The 21,631-nt window shown below is 41.6% G+C and overlaps 1 protein-coding gene across 1 annotated transcript; it reads right to left on the bottom strand.

Moving 5' to 3' along the window:
* Positions 1-12,784: 12,784 nt before the first annotated feature.
* On the bottom strand, positions 12,785-19,988 carry LOC128197847 (uncharacterized). Its single transcript, XM_052880671.1, has 3 exons — positions 19,659-19,988; positions 16,427-19,566; positions 12,785-16,241 (listed from the first exon to the last, which is right to left on the bottom strand). Exons 1-3 carry the CDS (start codon positions 19,986-19,988, stop codon positions 12,785-12,787), a joined length of 6,927 nt encoding a protein of 2,308 aa, XP_052736631.1.
* Between the last annotated feature and the right edge of the window lie 1,643 nt (positions 19,989-21,631).

The raw sequence follows: 21,631 nt of genomic DNA, 5'->3' as shown, positions 1-21,631 counted from the left end.
GTTATTTGAAAAAGTAGATGTTTTTTAGTTTTTAAAGATTTTATATTTTTTGGTATTTTTTATTTTAGAAAAGAGAAAAGGTTTGTAGCACAAGGACGATGCGTGCGATCACACATGTGCCTAAACCTTTGAAACATATTTTTTGCGTAATGAGTACTAGGCTGATGCGTACGATCGCACGAGCACTCACACGGCTTTTTTCCTTACTGTTTTGCGTAATGAGTACTAGGCTGATGCGTACGATCGCACGAGCACTCACACGGCTTTCTCTTTTATTGTTTTGCGTAATGAGTACTAGGCTGATGCGTACGATCACACAAGCACTCACACGGCTTTTTATTTATTTTATATTTGGGCAATAAGTACTAGGCTGATGCGTACGATCGCACGAGTACTCATACCGAGATTTATTACATTAAATGTTTTTTTTTGTTTTATATATTTTTCTATTTACAATTTTTATAATTTTTAAGTAAAACAGCACAAATAAGTTTACTAAATAAAACAAAGGGGTGAGAGTTACCGTACAAGGGGTGAGAAAAATAATAATAAAAAAAAAACATAAAAAAAACAAAGCCCGACGTGAATAGGGATGCCGAACGTTCCGTCGCAGGCGATCGTGCAGTTCGTGGTAGAGACCGAACGTACGTTGGGAAAGGAGGTGAATGACGAGCGCTCGTTGGGGACGAGCGTTCGTTGGGCGATGATGAACGTTCGTAGGTGGAGATAACGAGCGGACGTTGAGAACAGGAGAGTGGATGACGAGCGCTCGTTGGTGGAGATGTCGGACGGACGCTGGAAGAGGAGGCTTAATGACGAGCGCTCGTTGGGGACAATGGGGACGGACGTTCGTTGTGGAAGATGTCGGACGGACGCTGGAAGAGGAGACTTAATGACGAGCGCTCGCATGGGCGAGCGTTCGTTGGGGAAATGGGGACGGACGTTCGTTGTGGAAGATGTCGGACGGACGCTGGAAGAGGAGACCTAATGACGAGCGCTCGCATGGGCGAGCGTTCGTTGGGGAAATGGGGACGGACGTTCGTTGTGGAAGATGTCGGACGGACGCTGGAAGAGGAGACTTAATGACGAGCGCTCGCATGGGCGAGCGTTCGTTGGGGAAATGGGGACGGACGTTCGTTGTGGAAGATGTCGGACGGACGCTGGAAGAGGAGACTTAATGACGAGCGCTCGTTGGGGACGAGCGTTCGATGAAGGACGGATGCTGAGAAATGGGTTGAATGACGAGCGTTCGTTGGAGCATATGCGAACGGACGCTGGGAAACGGGTTGAATGACGAGCGTTCGTTGGAGCATATGCGAACGGACGCTGGGAAACGGGTTGAATGACGAGCGTTCGTTTGGACGAGCGTTCGTTCGGACGAGCGTTCGTTGTGGAAAATGTCGGACGGGAAGAGAAGGCTTAATGATGAGCGCTCGCATGGGCGAGCGTTCGTTGGGGAGATGGGGACGGACGTTCGTTGTGGAAGATGTCGGACGTATAGTAGATGGCGGAGTTGAAGACGATGAAGATGAATATGAAGATGGTGGAAGTTTGAAGTGGAAGCGTGAAGGTGGTGGGTGTAGTGGTGACGAGAGAAGAAGTTGATGGTGGCTGGGATGGAGGCTGTTTGACAGTGGAGGTGCTATAGGGATGTTGGTGACACTCACGGTGGCTGGTGGTGATGTTGGCCGTTCGGAGGTTAGGCCGTGAGTTGTTTCCTGGGGTTCTTTCGGTATTGACAGAGAAAGATGAGGGGTGATAGCCGTGAGGTATGGGTTGAAGATGATGGAGGTGGTGACGATGGCCAGAGGTTGGAGTTCGGCCGTGAGGTGTTTTTGAAATGATGAAGATTCAGTTGGAAGTAAAGGCTGTGAGGTCAGGATGGAGAAGTAGAGGGAGTCAGTGCCCCCCAGGTATTGGAGATGATGAAGAAGAAGTTGAAGCTGTTGGCCGAATGGTGACAATGAAGATGGTGGGTGTTGGGGACCTGAAGGAATCGGAGATGAAGGCAGAGGAAGATGTGGGATTCGAAGGAGGTGTTGCACGGGGAAGAAAATGGATTTGGCGGGGGCGCATGGTTGGGAATGATGAGCCGAGGGGTGGCAAATGAGTATGGTTGATGATTGAGGGAGGGAGAGTACCGCGCCGAGAGAGTTCTCGGTGGTTGGGAGAGCGGTTCCAGTGGAGGACGGAATGGTTCAGTGAGGATGAAAACACTGTTCTACTATCTTTGTCATCCCATTTACTGTTTCAAAATGTTGATCGTAGGAAATGGACAGAGAGGTGTAAGCCTATTTTTGATCGAAATGGCACAAAAGAAGCGGGTAAAAGTGGGTCCGGGGAGATGATGATGATAACAGCGAACATAAACCAATATCCACAACCAGAGGAATCAGAGACAGTCACAGGCAAACCTAGCAACTTCAACAGACATACATGCATACGTGCAAGAGCAAGCAAACAACTCGTTAAAACAACATTACTTACCTCTCGAAGATCCATTTTTTTTTATGGTAAGCTTGTGTTTCCAATGAATCCCCTCCTCCCTTAGGTAGCCGACTTCTCCCTTCTCTTTGCTGTGAATCCTCTCTCCCTCAACCGAGAATGGTAGTGGCTGCTGAACGTGTGCTTTCTAGGTGGCTTGTAGACCAAACTCAACTTGCTTCTTCTCCCATGCAACGTTACAAGAATGACCGTGTTCTTCCCTCAGTAGTGCAGCTGGTTGTGTACGTTCCAAGGGCAGTTTATGCGTGTGTTTGGAGGGAGGTTCCAGTGGGGAATGGAATGGTGATGACGGCAGAGGTGTATGATTGCTGATGGAAGATGAGTTTGGTGGCATCTGTTACAAGACCCGTATGATGGGTTCACAGATTTGGGGTTTCGAAGTAGTTATGGGAGATGGCTCTTGAAGATTGGTTCCTCTTTGTTAAACCTCGAGTCCTCCTCCTCAGAAAAATGGATGATCCCCCTCCTTCGTTCTAGTCTCCTCCTTTTATCTTTCAAGCTTGCATGATGCCAAATACAATAGAATCACGTACGTTTTCTTGCTCCCCACTTCCAAAAAAAAACAACTCCCGTGACTTCTAATTACTTCCCGTGACCTCTCCTTCATTTATCTTCAGCACACTTTCTTCAATCAAAGCTCCTTCTTTGTTGCCCACTGGAACAAGAATGTGTGTGTGGGTCATGCTCTGATACATTCTATTCCCGCATTCCATGCTCCAATATTTTAATAAAATGTACTCAGCTTCAATACAGTTTTATCTCTAGTGACTTCATACAATTAATTAATCACCACATTGTACATGGAGGGAGGGCCCTCCATTCTTATCACGGTGCTTCCCTTCTCGGCTAGGTGCAGCTCCAGTCCAGAATCAGCGTGCCATCATCTTCCATTCATCACCACCGTAGCTTCATTTGTCAAGCTTCTATCACGACACCACTTCATCTTCCTTGCTTCACCGTGCAATCACGTTGCAGCTGGTCCCAAACGTCCCAGTTCTCTGCTTGCTGGACATGCTTTCTGCTGCCTTCATCCGTGACCCTCTCTGCACTCTGCTGGAGCTGCTTCAACACATCCCCATCATTCTCCAAAATAAGCGGCAAGTGGTGGTTGTTGTTCACTCTCCCTCTCGGTGTGCTCATTGACCGCCTTCTTGTCAAGTGGTTCTTCTATGTCATCAGAACACCATTTTATTCTCCTTCTTCCATGTCCCTCCACCTTCACGTGCATGTGCTGACCAAACTGCATCCACTTACACATGTGTTCCTGGGAAAACCTGCTTACTGCTGTGTGTGTCTTAGAGCTGTTGCTCTGGACGTGACAGAGTTGGAGCATGGAGGTTAATGATGATAGGTGGGAACCTCTGCTGTCCGTCACATGCTCACCAAACCAAACGAAAGTGAATACAAAAAAAAAACATAGCAGCTGCTCTTTCTTTATTCAAAGGAAGCCATTACTTCAATGTGCCTCCAGCTCACTTTCACGCGGCAGCACCTCCTTGCCAGTGCACTTACACTATTTTTCTGCATGCTTCTTACCATCTTCACGTGCTGCCATGCCCCTTTGTTTTGCTGCCATGTGCGTCTCAAGCTGGATGAAATTTGTTGCTGCAGGCCGTGAGCTTCTCAACTGCTGGATGGTGGACCGTGGCAGCTGCTGGATTGGACGTGGAGTGTTGGCTGGTGATGGTAGCTGCCGTGGTTGGAGGAGAGGAAGAAGATGAGTGTCGTGGTGGCAGGGAGGTTGAACGCAGAAGGAGATGATGAGGACGGTGAGATTGGGTTGAATGGTGGTGATGTGGTGATTCACGGGTGTGGTTGTTTGCAGGTCCGGTGCTGGAGGTGGTGAGGTCAGAGGTAGACGATGATAGCGAAGTGGGTTGGTCTGAGATTGTGAAATGGTTGTGATGGAATGATGGGTTGCGTTCAGCTTCATGATGGCTGGATATGGGTGACACTGTGCCTTGGCTACCGATATGGTGGTTACAATGGTCGTGTGATGAGTGAAATATATTGAAAGAGATGAATGGAGGGAAACATAAATGACGAGAAGTTTCGGCCGAAGCCTTGTATTTTTGTTGTGATTGAACCGAGAATTGGTAGATACTCTTGAAGCTTTCTGTAACTTCTCAGAGTAGTTTCCTCGTCTTTGCTCTTTTTCAGTCTCCTCTTTTCTTTCAAGCCTTTTTTCAGTAGCTTCCGGGAGGCAAGTGGAATAAAGTCTGCAGCATCCAAACATGCCAGGCACATGGGAGGTAACCACTAGCGGCTGCCATGGAGTCAAACTTGTGCGACTGGAAACTGCAGGTGTGCATGATGGCTGCCATGTGAGGCGGGAAAGCATCTTCTCTGCAAAGATTAGGAAACCACCGTGGCATCCCTTTTTATTATTTTATAAATATATATATATATTTTTTTGTATTTTTATATTTTATGTATTTTTTTGTATTTCGTATGTGTATAATTTTTTGATTTTATAAAAATGCAACTAAAGTAAAACAAAGTTAATAAAAAACAAAAAGAAAATAAAAGATGAAATAGAGATAAAATTAAGTTAAAACAGAAAAGATTTATTATTTTTATTTGATTTGATTTTTTTTTATTCTGTATGAAAATAAACTAAATGAAGATAAAACAAAAAAGAAAATAAAGAGAAAAGAAAAAAAAAAAATATACATTCTGACACACATTTTTTTTAACGTACCCGGACGAAATTGGGTGTTGACAGCTGCCCCTCTTTACTTAAATTTTACTAGATCATATGATAAATAATGTTTTCATATTATCAGAGTAAAAGATAAGTAAAGATAGAAATATTAATTTCGTTCGGATTTCAAAATACACAAGGAAAAACAGAGAATTTTCAATGACAAAGAAACAGGAACAAACAGGAAAATTTTTTGAATTAATTAAAAAAAAATTTTGTTTGTTTTTTTGTTTGTTTTTTTTTTCAAATAAAATGAACAAGATTAAATGAATGAGAAATTTGAATTTGATTGGGTTCGACCATTGTCATGCAGAGGGTCGTTTGAAAAAAATTAAACTCTGTACCTGACCATTGCCATGCAGAGGGTCGAGACAAAATAAAACTGAAAACTGCTTTCGACCATTATCTTGCAGATGGCCAAAATAAAACAAGAGAAAAGTGCCCCGACCATTATCTTGGAGATGGCTGGGATAAAACAAAAGAAAAGTGCTTTCGACCATTATCTAGCAGATGGCCGAGATAAAACAAAACTGAAAAGTGCGCTCGACCATTATCTTGCAGATGGCCGAGATAAAACAAAACTCAAAAGGTGCTTTCGACCATTATCTAGCAGATGGCCGAGATAAAATGGAATTGAACAAAGTGCGATCGACCATTATCTAGCAGATGGCCGAGGTAAAACAAAACTGAAAAGTGCGCTCGACCATTATCTTGCAGATGGCCGAGATAAAACAAAAATGAAAAGGTGCTTTCGACCATTATCTAGCAGATGGCCGAGATAAAAACAAACTGAAATGTGCTTTCGACCATTATCTAGCAGATGGCCGAGATAAAACAAAACTGAAAAGTGTGTTCGACCATTATCTTGCAGATGGCCGAGATAAAACTGAAATTGCTTTCGACCATTATCTAGCAGATGGCCGAGATAAAAACAAAACAAAAGGTGCTTTCGACCATTATCTAGCAGATGGCCGAGATAAAAAAAAAAAAAAAAAAAAAAAAAAAAAAAAAAAAAAAAAAAAAAAAAAAAAAACAAAACAAAAGGTGCTTTCGACCATTATCTTGCAGATGGCCGAGATAAAAAAAGAAAAAAGTGTGTTCGACCATTATCTAGCAGATGGCCGAGATAAAAAAACAAGAGAAAAGTGCGTTCGACCATTATCTTGCAGATGGCCGAGATAAAATGGCAGAGAGAAAAATGTTTGATTGGTTTGAAATTGAAAATTGGAATTGGTTGAAATTTTGAAAAAAAATTTTTTGATTTTGATTTTTGATTTTTTTTTTTTTTTTTTTTTTTTTTTTTTTTGGAAAATTTTGAAATTAAGAAACAAGGTGTTGCATTTTTGTACAAGGATTTGAAATCTTGATGTGCAAGAGAAACGTGGTTGATGTAAATTTTGAAATTTGTAGAAGAAAACTTTGATGCATGTTGATTTTTTGTCTCTTTGAAGGAAGGAAAATTGATGTAATATACATGGAAGGGAAAACTTTGATGCATTTTTTTTTTGTCTTTTTGAAGGAAGAAAAATTTGATGAATATACATGGAGGCAAATTCAAAGTTGATGAAAATATGTACATGATGTATCGGAAGATTATGAACTTATGACATTTTTTTTTTGAGAGAGTCAATTTGTTTCCTTTGAAATCATCCAATTTATGACGATCTAGACTTTCAATTTCTTTTCAATGGACGTCCAAATTCTAAAGTCAACTGTGCAAAATGAAGCTTGTGTGCCACGCATTTCTTGACGAGATACTAGTGTGTACATGCTTGATATCAGGGGTTGGAAAAATATGTGGAGGATGATTGGAAGGATTTGGAGAGTACCGGGTGGGCCACTCGAGCCTCTTACTCCTTAAAACGACTACCAATGCCAATGTGAGCTAGTAGATACTCAGAAGCTGCTCCAATTTGGAGCATGGTAAGAGTATTTGCATGGACAAATGTATCCGTGAATTGTGATAAGTCATGAATCAGGGAGTGAGAATACCATGTGGGATTTGCAAATTGCCCCAAATTTGGTTGTGATAGATTTCTTTAAAGTTCGGGGCGAACCGAGATCATGCAAGGCCCAACAAGGGATGCCCCAGTCTTTGTATGAACTTTGAATGTTCAGATGAAAAAATTTGAGATTTAACAAAGTTGCTCAATACTCTAAATGGGCCGAAGCATATGAAAGACACGCCTTGGTTTTGGGTATGAGTCAATTAAGCGAGGTTCAAAAAGAAGTTTCCCCCCACTCTGGGTTTACGAATGATAAGATGGACTCAAAATCATACAAAGCCCCAAAGCGTCTGCCCCTGTTTTGAGGGTATATTTATGAATTTCAGTACGGACAAATCTGAGAGGCCCAACAAGGGATGCCCCGGTCTTGGTACGAACTTTGAATATACAGATGAAACAAATATGAGATTGACAAAGTCGACCAGTATTCTGAATGGGCCGGGCCGAAACATATGAAACTCACGTAGTTGCCCCAGTTTGGAAGAACAGGCGAAAAGGTTATGAAGAGCTTACAAAGTTGTCCTAAGTTTGGGAATCGGGGGAAGAGTTTGGATGGGATTTGAATGTGTTCAGGAATTTGTGATGGATATGGAAAGGATTGGCTTGAAAAGATTGCCCCCAAACGGTTTGATTTTCCTCTGTAAAATCTTAATCAAAAAGGGAGTTCCCTTCATCCGAGGACATTTATTTTTCATCATCATTTTCATTTTTTTTTTTTTGCATTGTTAATCATTTTTGTCTTGTCCCAAAAATTAAGCTTCATGAAAATTTAAGCAACCATTATTCAATCTGTGTGGACTTTTATTGGGCTTGTAATGTGGCTTGGGCTAAGGGGTATTGAAGGAAAGGATATAAAGGCCCAAATAAATGTTTGTGGGTATTTTTGAAAAACAGGAGTTACCATCTACACTTGTATCAACTATTTGTCAAATCTGTTTTGACTTCCCTTGCTAATTTGCAAACTTCACTCTTTGTTTGTCATCACTTTGTGACTCTTTTCAATTTTTTTTGCTTTGCTTTTGCTGAATTCTCTTCATTTGATCACTAAGTGTGTTCTTCTTGCAATTTGAGTCGACTTCTACTGTGATGGTAACTCTTGTTTGGGTAAAATTTTGAAAAGAAAATTTCTTATTGGCTCAAATTTGGTATCAAAGGATATATTTTTGTTTGTTTTTTTTTTTGGATGGAGAAAAATGGCCACACATCATTTCAAATTTTGGTTGTTTTATTTTCAAAAGATTAATTAAGAGACAAGACTAAATGATCTCAACAAGAGTCATTCATTTTTTTATTTATTCATTATTTCCTTGTTTTTGTTTTGTCTTAACGGATTCAGGAATCTCCCAAATGAACGCTAGTGGAGGTAAAGGAAAATCTACCCCAGTGTAAAACTTGGTGTTTATCATTTGGGCTCAAGAATATGATTGGGCCAATCTCTTGGTATAGCGAAGGTTGAAGGACGATGATTTCAAGCAATGCACACACAAATATCTCCTAAGAATGTGATTTGATCATTTGACTCCAGGAGATTATGACATCCATTATATTTTTTTTGAAATCTCATAAAATGGATGATTTGCATCAAAAACAAAATGACTCAACTTTTGCGTATTTTTTTTTTGTTTTATGCATGAAGAAAGGTATATGAAATGAAAATGATGATGATAGTTGAAAAACAGATTCTCTTTTTTTTTTGGTTTGAAAATTGGGCTTTGCAGATCAGCCTGGAAACTGGACCCTTGCGGGCCGAAATGGAAAATAGGCTTTGTGAGCCATTGGGGAAATTGGGATTTTTTTTTTGGAATCTGGGCCTTGCGGGTCAGTATGGAAACTGAGCTTTGCAGGCTAGTATGGGAAATGGGATTTCAGAGGTAAAATGGAAACAAGGGCTTGGGAACCAGTGCAGAAACTAGGCTTGGTGAGCGATGCAAAAATTGATATGAGTAAATTTGATTTAGGAAAACGTTTGAAAAAAATAAAAATGTTTTTTTTTTTGTTACTTTCTGACACGGGAAAATCCAGATCGGATCGGCCCTGAGGAGAAGTAACATAGAAGGAAGTTGGACTTACCAGGCACATTGACCCAATGGATCAGATGACCTGAGCCGTGAAAGCTTGACAGAGGAGAGTTACAAAGGAAAATATTTTTTCATTTTTTCATATTTTATGGAACAAGCTAAAGAAAATCGATTTTTTTTTATTTTTTTATCAGAGGATTTCAGAAAATTGAATTAAAGAAAGCTTCACAACACTCTCGACCCAATGGGCCCAAAACTATTTTTCTTACAGCCATGACAAAAATTCTTCAAACAAGGTCTAAATTCCTCTATCTTTATTTTTCAGCACAAAATATCTTATTCACACAAATCAAAAGGGAGATCATGAATTGAAAACACAAAATTTACACAAACAAGGATTTTTATTTTTTCAGAAATTCAGATGCACTGGTTCAGGAGAAACCACATATGCCGAAAGGGCCTAATGGGCTCAAAAACTGTTCATCTTTCATTCTCAGATTTTTGTTACAAATGCAAAGAAAATTACACAAGCCAATTTGAACCAATGTACAAAACATCATTCAACAGCCAAAATGTGAAAACAAAACATTTTTGACATATTTTCAAAAGAAGTAGACTCGAGAGACAACCACGAAGGTCATTGGGCCTAATGGGCTCGAGCACTGTTTTTTTTTAGATTTTTGATTTATTCAAAAATGTAGAAGAAGAAGGAATAAAAATCAAACAAAATGGTGATGTGAAAATACAAACATGCCAAAATAATTTTTCACTCAAATTTAAATTTCAGAAAGAATTGGGTTCAAAGAAGGCCAACATGGTAATGAGGCCCAATGAACCTGAAAAAAGTTCTTTATCAAGCAAATAAAAAACAATTTTGAACACTTCAAATTTTACATCACTCCATTTATTATATTTTTTTTGGAAAAATTTTCTATTTATCACATTTTTTTGATTTTTTTGTTCTATTATTTTTTGGTGAAATCGGATCATCCAAGAAGTCTTGAATTGGGCCGGATCGACCCAACAAAACCCTACCCGTTTCAGATTTTCAAAAATTTTTATTATTATTATTTTTTTTTTTTGAAAACTCAGAAAGAAATCAGACCGACACCAGGCAGTTGCAGCGACCGGAACTGTAGCTACAGTGGATTTGCTTGGCTATAAGTCGAGAGCTCCTCCGCGTTGGGCGACATTTCAGTCTGATCACTCTCTCTCTTGCTCTCCCTTTCTCTCTTCTCTCTCTTCTCTCTCTTCCTTGAGCGTCTGGATTCCGGGAGGAAACTCTGCCCCCGCGTGCTTTCGAAGGCTTCCCAGTGCTGCGACGAGCTTCTGCAAGCCCTTCTGCTTCCAGGTAAGTCCTCTAAGATCTTAATCCTCTTCTTTTCCTTTAAGTTTTTTTTTTCGTTCTTCCTTTTTCCTTTCCTCTTTGATGCTTTCTTTTCCTTTTAACTCTTTAGCTTTCTGTTTCTGCTTTCCTTCCCCTCTCCCCTTTCTGTTTTTCTTTCCTTTTCGCCCTTCATTTTTTTTTGTTTTTCTGCCCTTTGATGCTTTCTCTGCTTTTTTCTTCTTCCCGTTCCCTTTTATATTTCCTTTCTTTATGCTTTCTGCTCTTTTTCCCTTTACGCTTTCTGTTCTTGCTTTTTACTCTTTAGCTTTCTGCTTCGCTTGCTTTTATTTCCATCTTGCCCTTCTTTGCTTTTCTTTCTGAGTCTTCTTTCTTCTTCCTCCTTTTTTTTAATTTAATTTTAAACTTAAAACACTTAAAAACACAACTGTCTTAACTTAAGGGGTATATAGGCTGGAAACCAGACGTTAATCTCCCTTCGATTGAAGGTATGGCAGAGACAATCGGGTAGAACAACGCCACGTACCCCATAAAATCAGAAAACTTAAAAAGAGAATTTTATTTGTATGAATCGAACAAGGACAAATGGACAATGACAAAAGGACAAGGACAAAAGGACATAGATCCGTTTAGGACCCTCCTGCAAGGACCGTGAAACAGATCCGAGACCGGACACTGAAATAACAAAGACTGACCGGACAAAATAAACTAAAAGGAAACAAACACGAATAAAGAAAACACTGAAAATACTTCTTTTTTTTTTGTTTTATGCTTTTGTTATGTTTTTGTTCTTTTTATTTTTTATATTTTTTTTTGTTTCAGAAAACTTAGAGAAGAAGGATGAACGAGATGGAGATGGATAGGTATACCAGTCAGCGGTGGCGACCTACTGACGATCAGGTCAGAATGATGACCAATATTTACAATTACGGGGTCACACATCCCAGCAGAGCGCAAGTCGTCGAAATTCCGTCTCGACTAAGGGTTTTCGCAGATGTCAGCGAATACAATGTGTACTGCTGGTTTAACAACCACGGCAATCGGGTCAGGCGCTGGCAAGCAGAGATAGACCCTACCGGCACTCAGTTCTCACAACTGCCGCTATACATGTATGGTAAGTACCCTGATCACTTCCATCTCCTTTCTTTTCTCTTTTTTTTTCATCTTATTATTGACAAATTTTTTACTTTCTTTTTTTTTTGGAAAGAATACGACTGGGTGATCATGCGAGCGCCGAGGCTACTGGACTTGTTCCCCGTTCCGATCATCATTGACGACGACAGGGACGGACGACAAATCGCTCCACCCATGCTTCTCACCTTCCGGACCAGAGCTCCCTCGACGGAGCTCTCTCTCAGACCACCGCAACCAGCCCGGGAATTTTTTCGCTGAATTTCCCCTTTTTTATTATTTTTATTTTCATGGTCTGTAACTTAACGATCACCCGTGATCGAACCGCGAACACTGTTTATTCGCTTTTGCTTGCCTTATTTGCTTTTTTTTTTTGCTGTTTTTTTTTAATTGTGACTTTGCACCTTTTCTGTTATATCCGCTTTTTTCTCTTTTTTTTTATGCATTTTTACGTTATTTATCAAATGCCAAAATCGTATGAGTGTATCCGACCTTTACTGTAATTTCCTGCTCCGATGATGAAATGAAATTAGATTTTATGGTTTTTTTTTCTTCAGTCTAAACAAAAATTTCTAATTTAAACGAAATAATGGAAAACCGGGTTCAACAGAAAATAAATTATTTACAAAGAAAATACGGAAAAAAGACTTCGAATGAAATGAGATCCAAAGCGAACACCATGAGCATGAAAAACAAAATTTTGAAATCATTATGCATATGAGACAAAGCAGGAATGGGAAGAGAGGAACAATGAACTCGTAAAACAAAATGAACAGTTTGAAATTTTGATGACCCCCTTTTTTTTTGAATTGTATTATTTTATATATTTTTTACTTGTTTTCTTCCACGACATCCTTGAGGAGCGAGTTTGTGCTCAATGGAATATACCCGTGATGCTTTAATCATTGTCATTTCCCTTTATTTTACTTTTAAAACTCAGTGTGATATGAATCGTGTCGAAGAGCAAAAGATGAAAGAGTCGGATAATTTTATTGAAAGAAGTAACACAGAATACAACAAAATTTTCACAAAACAGTGTTAATATCGCTTAGTAGCATCCCCTATCTCAGAATCATCATGCGTAAAACTTTTTTACCGCATCCGAATTAACTGGCAAAGGTAACTCCTCTCCGCCCATCCTTGTGAGGATTAGTGCCCCTCCAGAGAATGCCTTCTTTACCACGAATGGCCCTTCATAATTTGGGGTCCATTTGCCTCTGAAATCCCTTTGTATGGGCAATATCTTCTTTAACACCAGTTCGCCTTCATGGAATTCCCTTGGATGTACTTTTTTGTCGAAAGCCTTTTTCATTCTTCTTTGATACAATTGCCCGTGGCACACCGCTGTCAGTCTCTTCTCTTCGATGAGATTGAGTTGGTCAAACCGAGCTTGAACCCACTCAGCTTCCTCCAATTGGGTTTCCAATAAAATTCGTAGAGATGGGATTTCCACCTCAAATGGAAGCACTGCTTCCATCCCATACACCAGCGAAAAAGGTGTTGCACCAGTGGACGTTCGTACTGAAGTACGATATCCATGTAAAGCAAAGGGAAGCATTTCATGCCAATCCTTGTAGGTGACCACCATCTTTTGCACGATCTTCTTGATATTCTTATTAGCAGCTTCTACTGCCCCATTCATTTTTGGACGGTAAGGAGAAGAATTAAGATGATGAATTTTGAACTCCTCGCATAATTCTGCCATCATCCGGTTGTTCAGGTTGGTAGCGTTATCAGTGATGATCTTGTTAGGCAGCCCATATCTGCAGATCAATTCCCTTTTTATGAATCTGGTCACCACCTTTCTAGTCACGTTGGCATAAGAAACGGCTTCGACCCACTTGGTAAAGTAATCGATTGCGACCAGTATGAAACGGTGTCCATTTGACGCTTTTGGCTCTATAGCTCCAATAACATCTATCCCCCACATTGAAAACGGCCATGGTGCAGACAACACATTCAAAGTCGTGGGCGATACATTGATATTGTCTGCATGCATCTGACATTTCTCGCACCTCCTTACATGTGTACAACAATCATTTTCCATGGTTAACCAGAAGTAACCAGCTCTCAGGATCTTCCTAGCCATTGAGTGCCCATTCATGTGGGTGCCGAATGTACCTTCGTGTACTTCTTTCAATATCAATTCGGCCTCTTTTGTATCTACACATCTGAGGAGAATCATGTCATGATTTCTCTTGTATAAAATGTCCCCACTTAAAATAAAACTACCAGCCAACCTTCGTAACGACCTTTTATCGTTTTCAGATGCTTTTTCAGGATATTCTTGGGTCTTAAGATAGTGCTTGATATCGAAGTACCAAGGTTTACCATCCACCTCCTCCTTGATGAACTGGCAATATGCTGGCTCCGCATGGCTCTTCATTTCAATCACTGGTAATTCTGTATTCGGGTCAACCTCAAACATGGATGACAAAGTAGCCAACGCGTCTGCTAACTGGTTATCTTCCCGTGGTATGTGGTTAAATGTGATGAAGTCGAAGCACTCCATTAATCCTTTGATGTATGCCTGGTAGGGGATTAATTTTGAGTCTCTTGTTTCCCACTCTCCCTTCAACTGGTTGATGACTAAAGCTGAATCTCCATATACTTCCAGAATTTTCACTTTGAACTCTATTGCCGCCCGAATACCCATAGCGCAGGCCTCATATTCTGCAATGTTATTCGTGCAATCAAAACACAGCCTTGATGTCATGGGCATATACTGCTGCTCTGGAGAGATTAATACTGCCCCTATGCCATGCCCCATCATATTCGACGCTCCATCAAATAGTAATATCCATGTTTCTTCGTCTCGGTATTTCCCGCCTTCTTCGAATAGAGTCATGATACCCTCATCGGGAAATTCAGGTTGCATTGGCTGATAATCGTTAATGGGTTGATGAGCTAAGTATTCTGCTAGAGCACTGCCCTTGATGGATTTTTGAGTAACATATACGATGTCATATTCTGACAATAGCACCTGCCACCGAGCTATCCTTCCGGTGAGAGCGGGCTTTTCAAAAATAAACTTGATAGGATCCATCTTGGATATCAACAATGTAGAGTGACTCAACATGTATTGCCTTAGGCGATGAGCGGCCCATGCCAATGCACAACAAGTTCGCTCTAACGATGAATATCGTTGTTCGCAGTCTGTGAATTTCTTGCTCAAGTAATATATCGCATGCTCCCTTTTTCCAGCTTCATCATATTGACCCAATACACAACCCATTGACCTTTCCAATACAGTTAAGTACAAAATGAGTGGTCTTCCTGGCTCGGGTGGACGCAATACAGGTGGGTCTTGCAGGTATTGTTTGATTTTTTCAAAAGCGGCTTGACAATCCTCGTTCCAAACCATAACCTGATTCTTTCGTAGCAACTTGAACATTGGTTCGCAGGTAGCAGTTAATTGGGAGATGAATCTAGCAATGTAGTTCAATCTACCCAGAAAACCGCGAACCTCCTTCTCTGTGCTAGGCGCAGGCATTTCTGATATCGCTCGCACTTTGTCAGGATCCACTTCTATCCCCTTTTGGCTAACCATGAAGCCCAACAACTTCCCGGATTTCACTCCAAATGTGCATTTGGCAGGGTTTAACCTGAGTTTATACTTTCTCAATCTCTCAAATAATTTCTTCAAGTTGAGGACATGTTCTTCTTCTGATTCAGACTTTGCAATCATATCATCCACATAAACCTCGATCTCCTTGTGCATCATATCATGAAAAAGTGTCACCATCGCCCTTTGATATGTTGCCCCGGCATTCTTGAGCCCGAAAGACATTACCTTATAACAAAAGGTTCCCCACAACGTGATGAAGGTCGTCTTTTCCATGTCCTCAGGCGCCATCTTAATTTGATTATACCCCGAGAAACCATCCATGAACGAAAATAGCGAGTACTTGGCTGTATTGTCAACTAAAGTGTCGATGTGTGGTAATGGGAAGTTATCCTTCGGACTTGCACGATTCAAATCACGATAGTCGACACACATTCGAACCTTCCCATCTTTCTTAGGCACTGGTACAATATTTGCCACCCATTGTGGGTATTTAGCCACAGCCAGAAATCCTGCGTCGAATTGCTTCTGTACCTCTTCCTTAATTTTCAGTGACATTTCTGGTTTCATTCTTCTTAGTCTTTGCTTGACTGGAAGGCATTCCTGCTTAAGTGGGAGCTTGTGTTGCACAATATCGGTATCCAATCCTGGCATGTCATTATAAGACCAAGCGAACACATCCTTATACTCCTTCAGTAGGGCTTGCAGCTTTACCTTCACTTCCTCTTTCATAGTAGTGCCGATTTTTACTTCCTTTATCTCTCCTTCCTCCCCCAAGTTGAGTACTTCAACATCCTCCTGATGGGGTTTTATCTCTTTGGACTCTTGTTCCACTAATCTCAAGAGCTCTGGAGAGGGTTCCGGGTCATCTTCCGGATCATCTTCCGGATCATCTTCCGCATTAATGACAGGGTGCTCCCACTTAGGGATATAGACATTTTTATTTTCAAAACATTCATTGTCACATCTGCATTATTTAAGTTTTGCGAAAAGAATAAATAAACAGGAAAAATCATGAAAAAGGATAAATGATGACAGAAATGAGAACAAACACGATTCAAATATTACACTGAAAGCAAAATAAAAGCATCAACCCGTGAGCCATGAATCCCAAAGCTCGGGTGAAGCGAAAAGGGTTAATTAATATATTACATTTCAATTGATTTAGACATCACGGGTACATCCAGAGTCCTCCAATTGTTGAGCCGTGCACCTGGGGAGCAAACCCACACGAAGTTTGAGCTTTCAGATCTTGCTTCCTCTTCCACCACCGCTATATGACTAGTGTTCACCCATCCAGCACTGCGAAAACTCTCTTTGATACCACAAATGTGGGTTTTCTTTGCCCTTGGTTCCCATTTCCCCATTCGAGCCAGAATGCGTTCCTTCCTTTCCTCAATCAACCTCTTGTCATCTTCCTTGTTGGGTCTATACCCTAGGCCATATCTGTTTTTGTTCCCAATCATCTCCAATGGGAATGTACGTCCTTGTCCATACTTGCCTAAACCATTCCCATACTTATAACCTTCTTTCAGCATGACCTTGGCTGCCATGATAGAGGTGCATGATAAATGGGGGTTCATAGGAAACGGCTCAACATAGGTGTTTCCCACAATTTCTAATGATTGAAAAGCTGTTTCCAGAGCTTCCTCGGCTGCCTCAATATATCGCGTGGACGATGGTCCGCTCACAAGGAGGTCCTCCTCTCCTGATATTATCACCAGCTTATCTCCCATAACATATTTCAGCTTTTGGTGTAGTGTGGAAGGCACAACTCCTGCGGAATGGATCCACGGGCGACCCAACAAACAACTATAAGCCGGGAGGATATCCATAACTTGAAAGGTCACTTGAAAGACACAAGGACCAACTTGAACGGGCAATTCAATTTCTCCCATCACTACCCTTTTACTGCCGTCAAATGCCCTCACAATCATAGAGCTTGGTTTCATATGCATTCTGTCACAGGGTAGCTTCTCCAACGTTGATTTTGGCATGACATTGAGAGAGGAACCATTGTCCACCAAGACACGTGCTATAACGTGATCTAAACATTTCACGGAGACATGAAGAGCCTTGTTATGACCTCTCCCCTCAGTGGGTATCTCCTCGTCAGTAAAGGTGAGGTAATTATTAGCGATGATGTTGCCAACGATACCCTCAAACTTGTTCAACGAAATACCATGCTCGACATGAGCCTCACTGAGTACCTTCATCAACAACTTTCTATGAGAGGTAGAATGCATAAGCAATTCTAACAAGGAAATCCGAGCAGGCATGCGTTTCAACTGCTCCACCACCTTATATTCACTCTGTTGAATGAATTTTAAAAATTCGCAGGCCTCTTCCTCAGAGATTTCTTTCTTGTCTGCCTTGTCAGAGGTCTCCTCTACTTGCACCCCTTTCCCCTTTAAATGCTCCTTAGTATTTGTATCCATTGGTGCTTCATTATTACTAGCTTCTCTTCCCGTCAAATTTGGTGGCGTGAAGATTCGACCACTCCTCGTCATTCCGCCGATGCCTGATATATTTTCAACAACTGGATCCTGGCTAGAGAAATGGCTTTCAATGCACTGTCCTTCATCGACTACATGTGTCCCATACCTCCAGGGGACAGCTTTATCGCTTTTGTAAGGAAAAGGAACTGGTGTATGGATGACAAAGGGTGATCTTCCTTGAATTACTGGTGTAAGGGTGGTTCGAGTGAAGCGGATTATCAACGGCTCTGGCAAAGCTACATCTGGCTCCATACCAGTTTGTGCGAACACCTCCTCATGCTTGTCTTCATAGCACGCTTGCATCAAATTCTTATCAAGCAGATCTTGTAGGAACTTTTCGAATTCAACGCATTCCTCGATAGAGTGTTCCGTGCATGGATGGAGTCCACATGCTCTTTCCAAATCATAATCCCCGTTTAAAAATCCCAACTTTAATAATTCCTTGAAAATAAACCTTCTGGAACTTCGGATCTTACTTGCATCCCTTATCAGTTCATGCTTCTTAACCTCAATGGCATTTGTCGAGGCATTACCATGTCCGGATAACGGATTAGTATCAATGCTAGGTTTATCTTCTTGAAATTTTAGCCACCCCGCATCAATTAGGGCCTGCACTTTACGCTTGAAAGCCATACACCTCTCAGTGGAGTGACCCACGCCTTCCCCGTGATAACTACACTTGGCATCTGCATCATAACCCCTAGGGTACGGAGGCTGTAGGGGTATCATTGGACATATAGCAACCAGACCCCTTTTGACGAGGTGAGGTAATAATTCAGTGTAAGTCATGGGGATGGGGGTGAAGTGGACAAAGTTTCTTTCCTGGGTTCTTCCCGGATAACCGCCTTGACCTGCATTCGGATTTGGATTTGCACTTGGCCCAGTCCTCCAAGCATTGCTTATGACGGGTTGTGATTGGTAGAATCCTTGTTGTTGTTGAGGGCTAATTGGATGAGCAAAAGCCGCATTGGCCGAATGTGGAGGTTGGCCCAAGTATGGTCTATAATTGTGAGAAGGAGCCTGACCTCTCCATACAGGCATTGCCAATGTTGCATGTACGTCTCCTTCTTTTTTCTTTCCTGGATTGAAAGAAGGTTTCTTTTTAGAGTTCTCCATCGTAGATGGACCACTTGCAATCTTCCCGCTCTTCACCCCAATCTCTATCCTCTCACCAATTATGACGACGTCAGCGAAATTGGCGGACACATTCCCTACCATATATTCATAAAATGGTGGCTGAAGCGTATTTACGAACATTGCCACCATTTCTTTTTCAAACAAAGGCGGCTCCACTTGTGTGGCCAATTCTCTCCACCGTTGGGCATATTCCTTGAAGGTCTCATTGTCTTTCTTTCCCATATTCTGTAATTGCAGACGGTCCGGTGCTACATGCGTGTTGTATATATACCGTTTTACAAAGGCGTCGGCTAGATCTGCCCAACAATGGATTCGAGAGGGCTCCAAGTGGGTATACCAGTTTAATGCTACCCCAACCAAACTGTCTTGGAAAACATGGATGAGTAACTGGTCGTCATATGCGTACGCAGCCATTTTTCTGCAATACATGGCCAGATGGATTTTAGGGCATGTATCACCCTTGTACTTCTCGAATTCTGGCGCCTTGAACTTATACGGTATTTTTACTCCAGGAACCAAGCTTAGTCTTGCAACATTTCCGAACTCATAATTTTTCATCCCTTCAATAGCCCTCATTTTTTCCTCCAGAATCTCAAGTCTGTTTTTAGCACTGTTACTGATGTCGGTCCCTGCACGCGCCGCGGTTTGTGAGGCGGTCTTGCTGAAGAATCGTGGTTAACAATTACGTGCGGTATAGTAGTCACTCGTGTTCCTTCAACTGTGATTGGTTCATTCGTTTGAGCACTTACCAAGGGAGCTGACACAGAGGTAGGTCCATGAGTGGTGACTGGCGGGATATCAATAGTTGTAGGAATGGGAAACGACACGTGCCCCCCTTCGATATATTCTCCTACGGAAGGAGTATATCCCGGGGGTAACCCATACAACGGGAAAGGAATCGATTGGCTAGTAGCATTGAAAAACGGGGGATAAAAATGGGCGTTCCCGCCAACCAGCGTAGATGAAGACTCTCCAGTAGCCTTCAGGGCTTCAAGGGCAACCAAGATTTGTCCAACCTGGTCCTTCAACTGACTCATTTCAGCTTTGATGGATTCTTGTGACTCTTCCCAGCTTTCCATGATCTTGGAATTGGCTCGAGTCCTGTAGGAATGTCGTGGAAGGTTGGCCGTTTTTTTTTTTTACTGTTTTATTATTAACTTAAGTTAGATGAAAAGCTTCAAACAAAAAGGAAAGAAAAAGGGAGAGGGAAAGAACAAGGAAAAAAGTGATGCATGCTAATGATAGGTGGAAATCATAAGATCCTGACGACGTTAATGATGGAAATCGATGCAGGTTGATACCATACAAAACATCTTAAGTCTTTCATATAGAGAAAAATCTAACAAGACATGAATCACTTCCTAGCCCGAGCAGTGAAGGCCTTCATTTCGCCTACTAGTAATTTACAATGGTTAATAAAAAGCATTATCTCGGGAGGCGGGTTGCAAAAATGGGTCGTAGCTTCGGCGTCCAACACCATCTTAGGGATATCTTCAATTGCTCCGTTCGCCAACATAGCCAGTTGGGAAAAATTTCCCTTCCAATGGTTCACAGCCTCTTCTTGCATCGCGATGTGGTCTTTCATTTGTTCTACCAAGGCATGATGCCTCTCTCCAAACTCTATTGACCTCCACCGTTCCTCTTGCTCTTCAATGTACTCCTCCATTTGTTTTATCATGGAGCGATGCTCTTCTTCGGCCTTTGCCAGCTTCCAACGCTCTTGGTTCATATCTGTTTCAAAAGACAAGGCCATTTCCTTCATCTCATGTCCCGCCTTTTCTACTTGAACCTGCGCTTCTCTTAGTCTCTTCAGAGCCTCTCGCTTATCTCTTTTAGCCTCTTCGTAGAGGAGCCTCCATTGTTTTCCTTCTTCTAATGCTGAATTCTTTTCCTCCATTCTCATGGCCAGTTCTTTGCTTGCAGTTAAGAGGTCCTGTTTCAATTGGAATGCATAAACTCTTTCAGCCTTTTGACTTTTGACAATTTCTTCATAGGCCTGTGCTTTTTCTTCTTTATCATTCCTCATATCAACCAAATCATTGCGCGCAGTCTGCAATTCTTTTCCTAACTTATCATTCTGCTCCCTCAGTTTTTCCATCTCTATCTTCAATTGCTTCACCTCATCGCTTTCTAGTTCTTGGGATGGCCCTTCGTTAGCTAGCTGATGAACGATCGGTTTGAAAGGCAATTTGACTTCCTTTACTCTTTCCCAAATCCATTTGTGATAATTAATTTTGTCGTCCATCACCCCCAATCTTATATCCTTTTCTGCTCGCATAACATTTTCCCAAGCACTTCTGACTTTCCTCAATATTTCAGTGAAGTGCCCATCCTCGTAATAGATGAACAACGTTGTAAGGTATTCCGGCGAGGGTGCCCCTTTCATGGGACGTCCGAATTGCCTTTGAACCAAAATAGGGTTATAATTTATGCAATATCGGGTACCTATGAGGGGTACATTGGAAAATGGGCTACAATAATGGATAGAGGGCTTAGTTTCAAGCCAAGGGAGACGCCATCTTACTTTTCCTCCATTCAAACTGGCAAAGAATTGGGCCCATTCATTCCCTCCTTTGTCTTTGAGCCCCTGGTGTGAAGGATCTTCCATCGGACGCCTGATATCACCCGACCGCTTACACAGACGCGCAGTCATCCATAGATACAACGCCGATAGACAGCAAAGTATTTTCTTCCCTTTTCTCTCGTGGCAAAAACTCATGGT

This window comes from Vigna angularis, chromosome 7 (assembly GCF_016808095.1).
Source record: "Vigna angularis cultivar LongXiaoDou No.4 chromosome 7, ASM1680809v1, whole genome shotgun sequence".
Classification (NCBI taxonomy): domain Eukaryota; kingdom Viridiplantae; phylum Streptophyta; class Magnoliopsida; order Fabales; family Fabaceae; genus Vigna; species Vigna angularis.
The sequence above is the reverse complement of the archived record's forward strand: the minus strand, read 5'-3'. Positions and strand labels throughout refer to the sequence as shown.

What these genes read in the sequence shown, in the direction of transcription:
- LOC128197847 (XM_052880671.1), bottom strand. Translation starts at nt 19,988, where the DNA reads ATGGAAAGCTGGGAAGAGTCACAAGAATCCATCAAAGCTGAAATGAGT. An exon ending in CCTCTGTGTCAGCTCCCTTG is followed by an intron (nt 19,567 to 19,658) that starts GTAAGTGCTCAA and finishes TTCTTCAGCAAG; the next exon opens with ACCGCCTCACAAACCGCGGC. An exon ending in ATGTCTAAATCAATTGAAAT is followed by an intron (nt 16,242 to 16,426) that starts GTAATATATTAA and finishes TAAATAATGCAG; the next exon opens with ATGTGACAATGAATGTTTTG.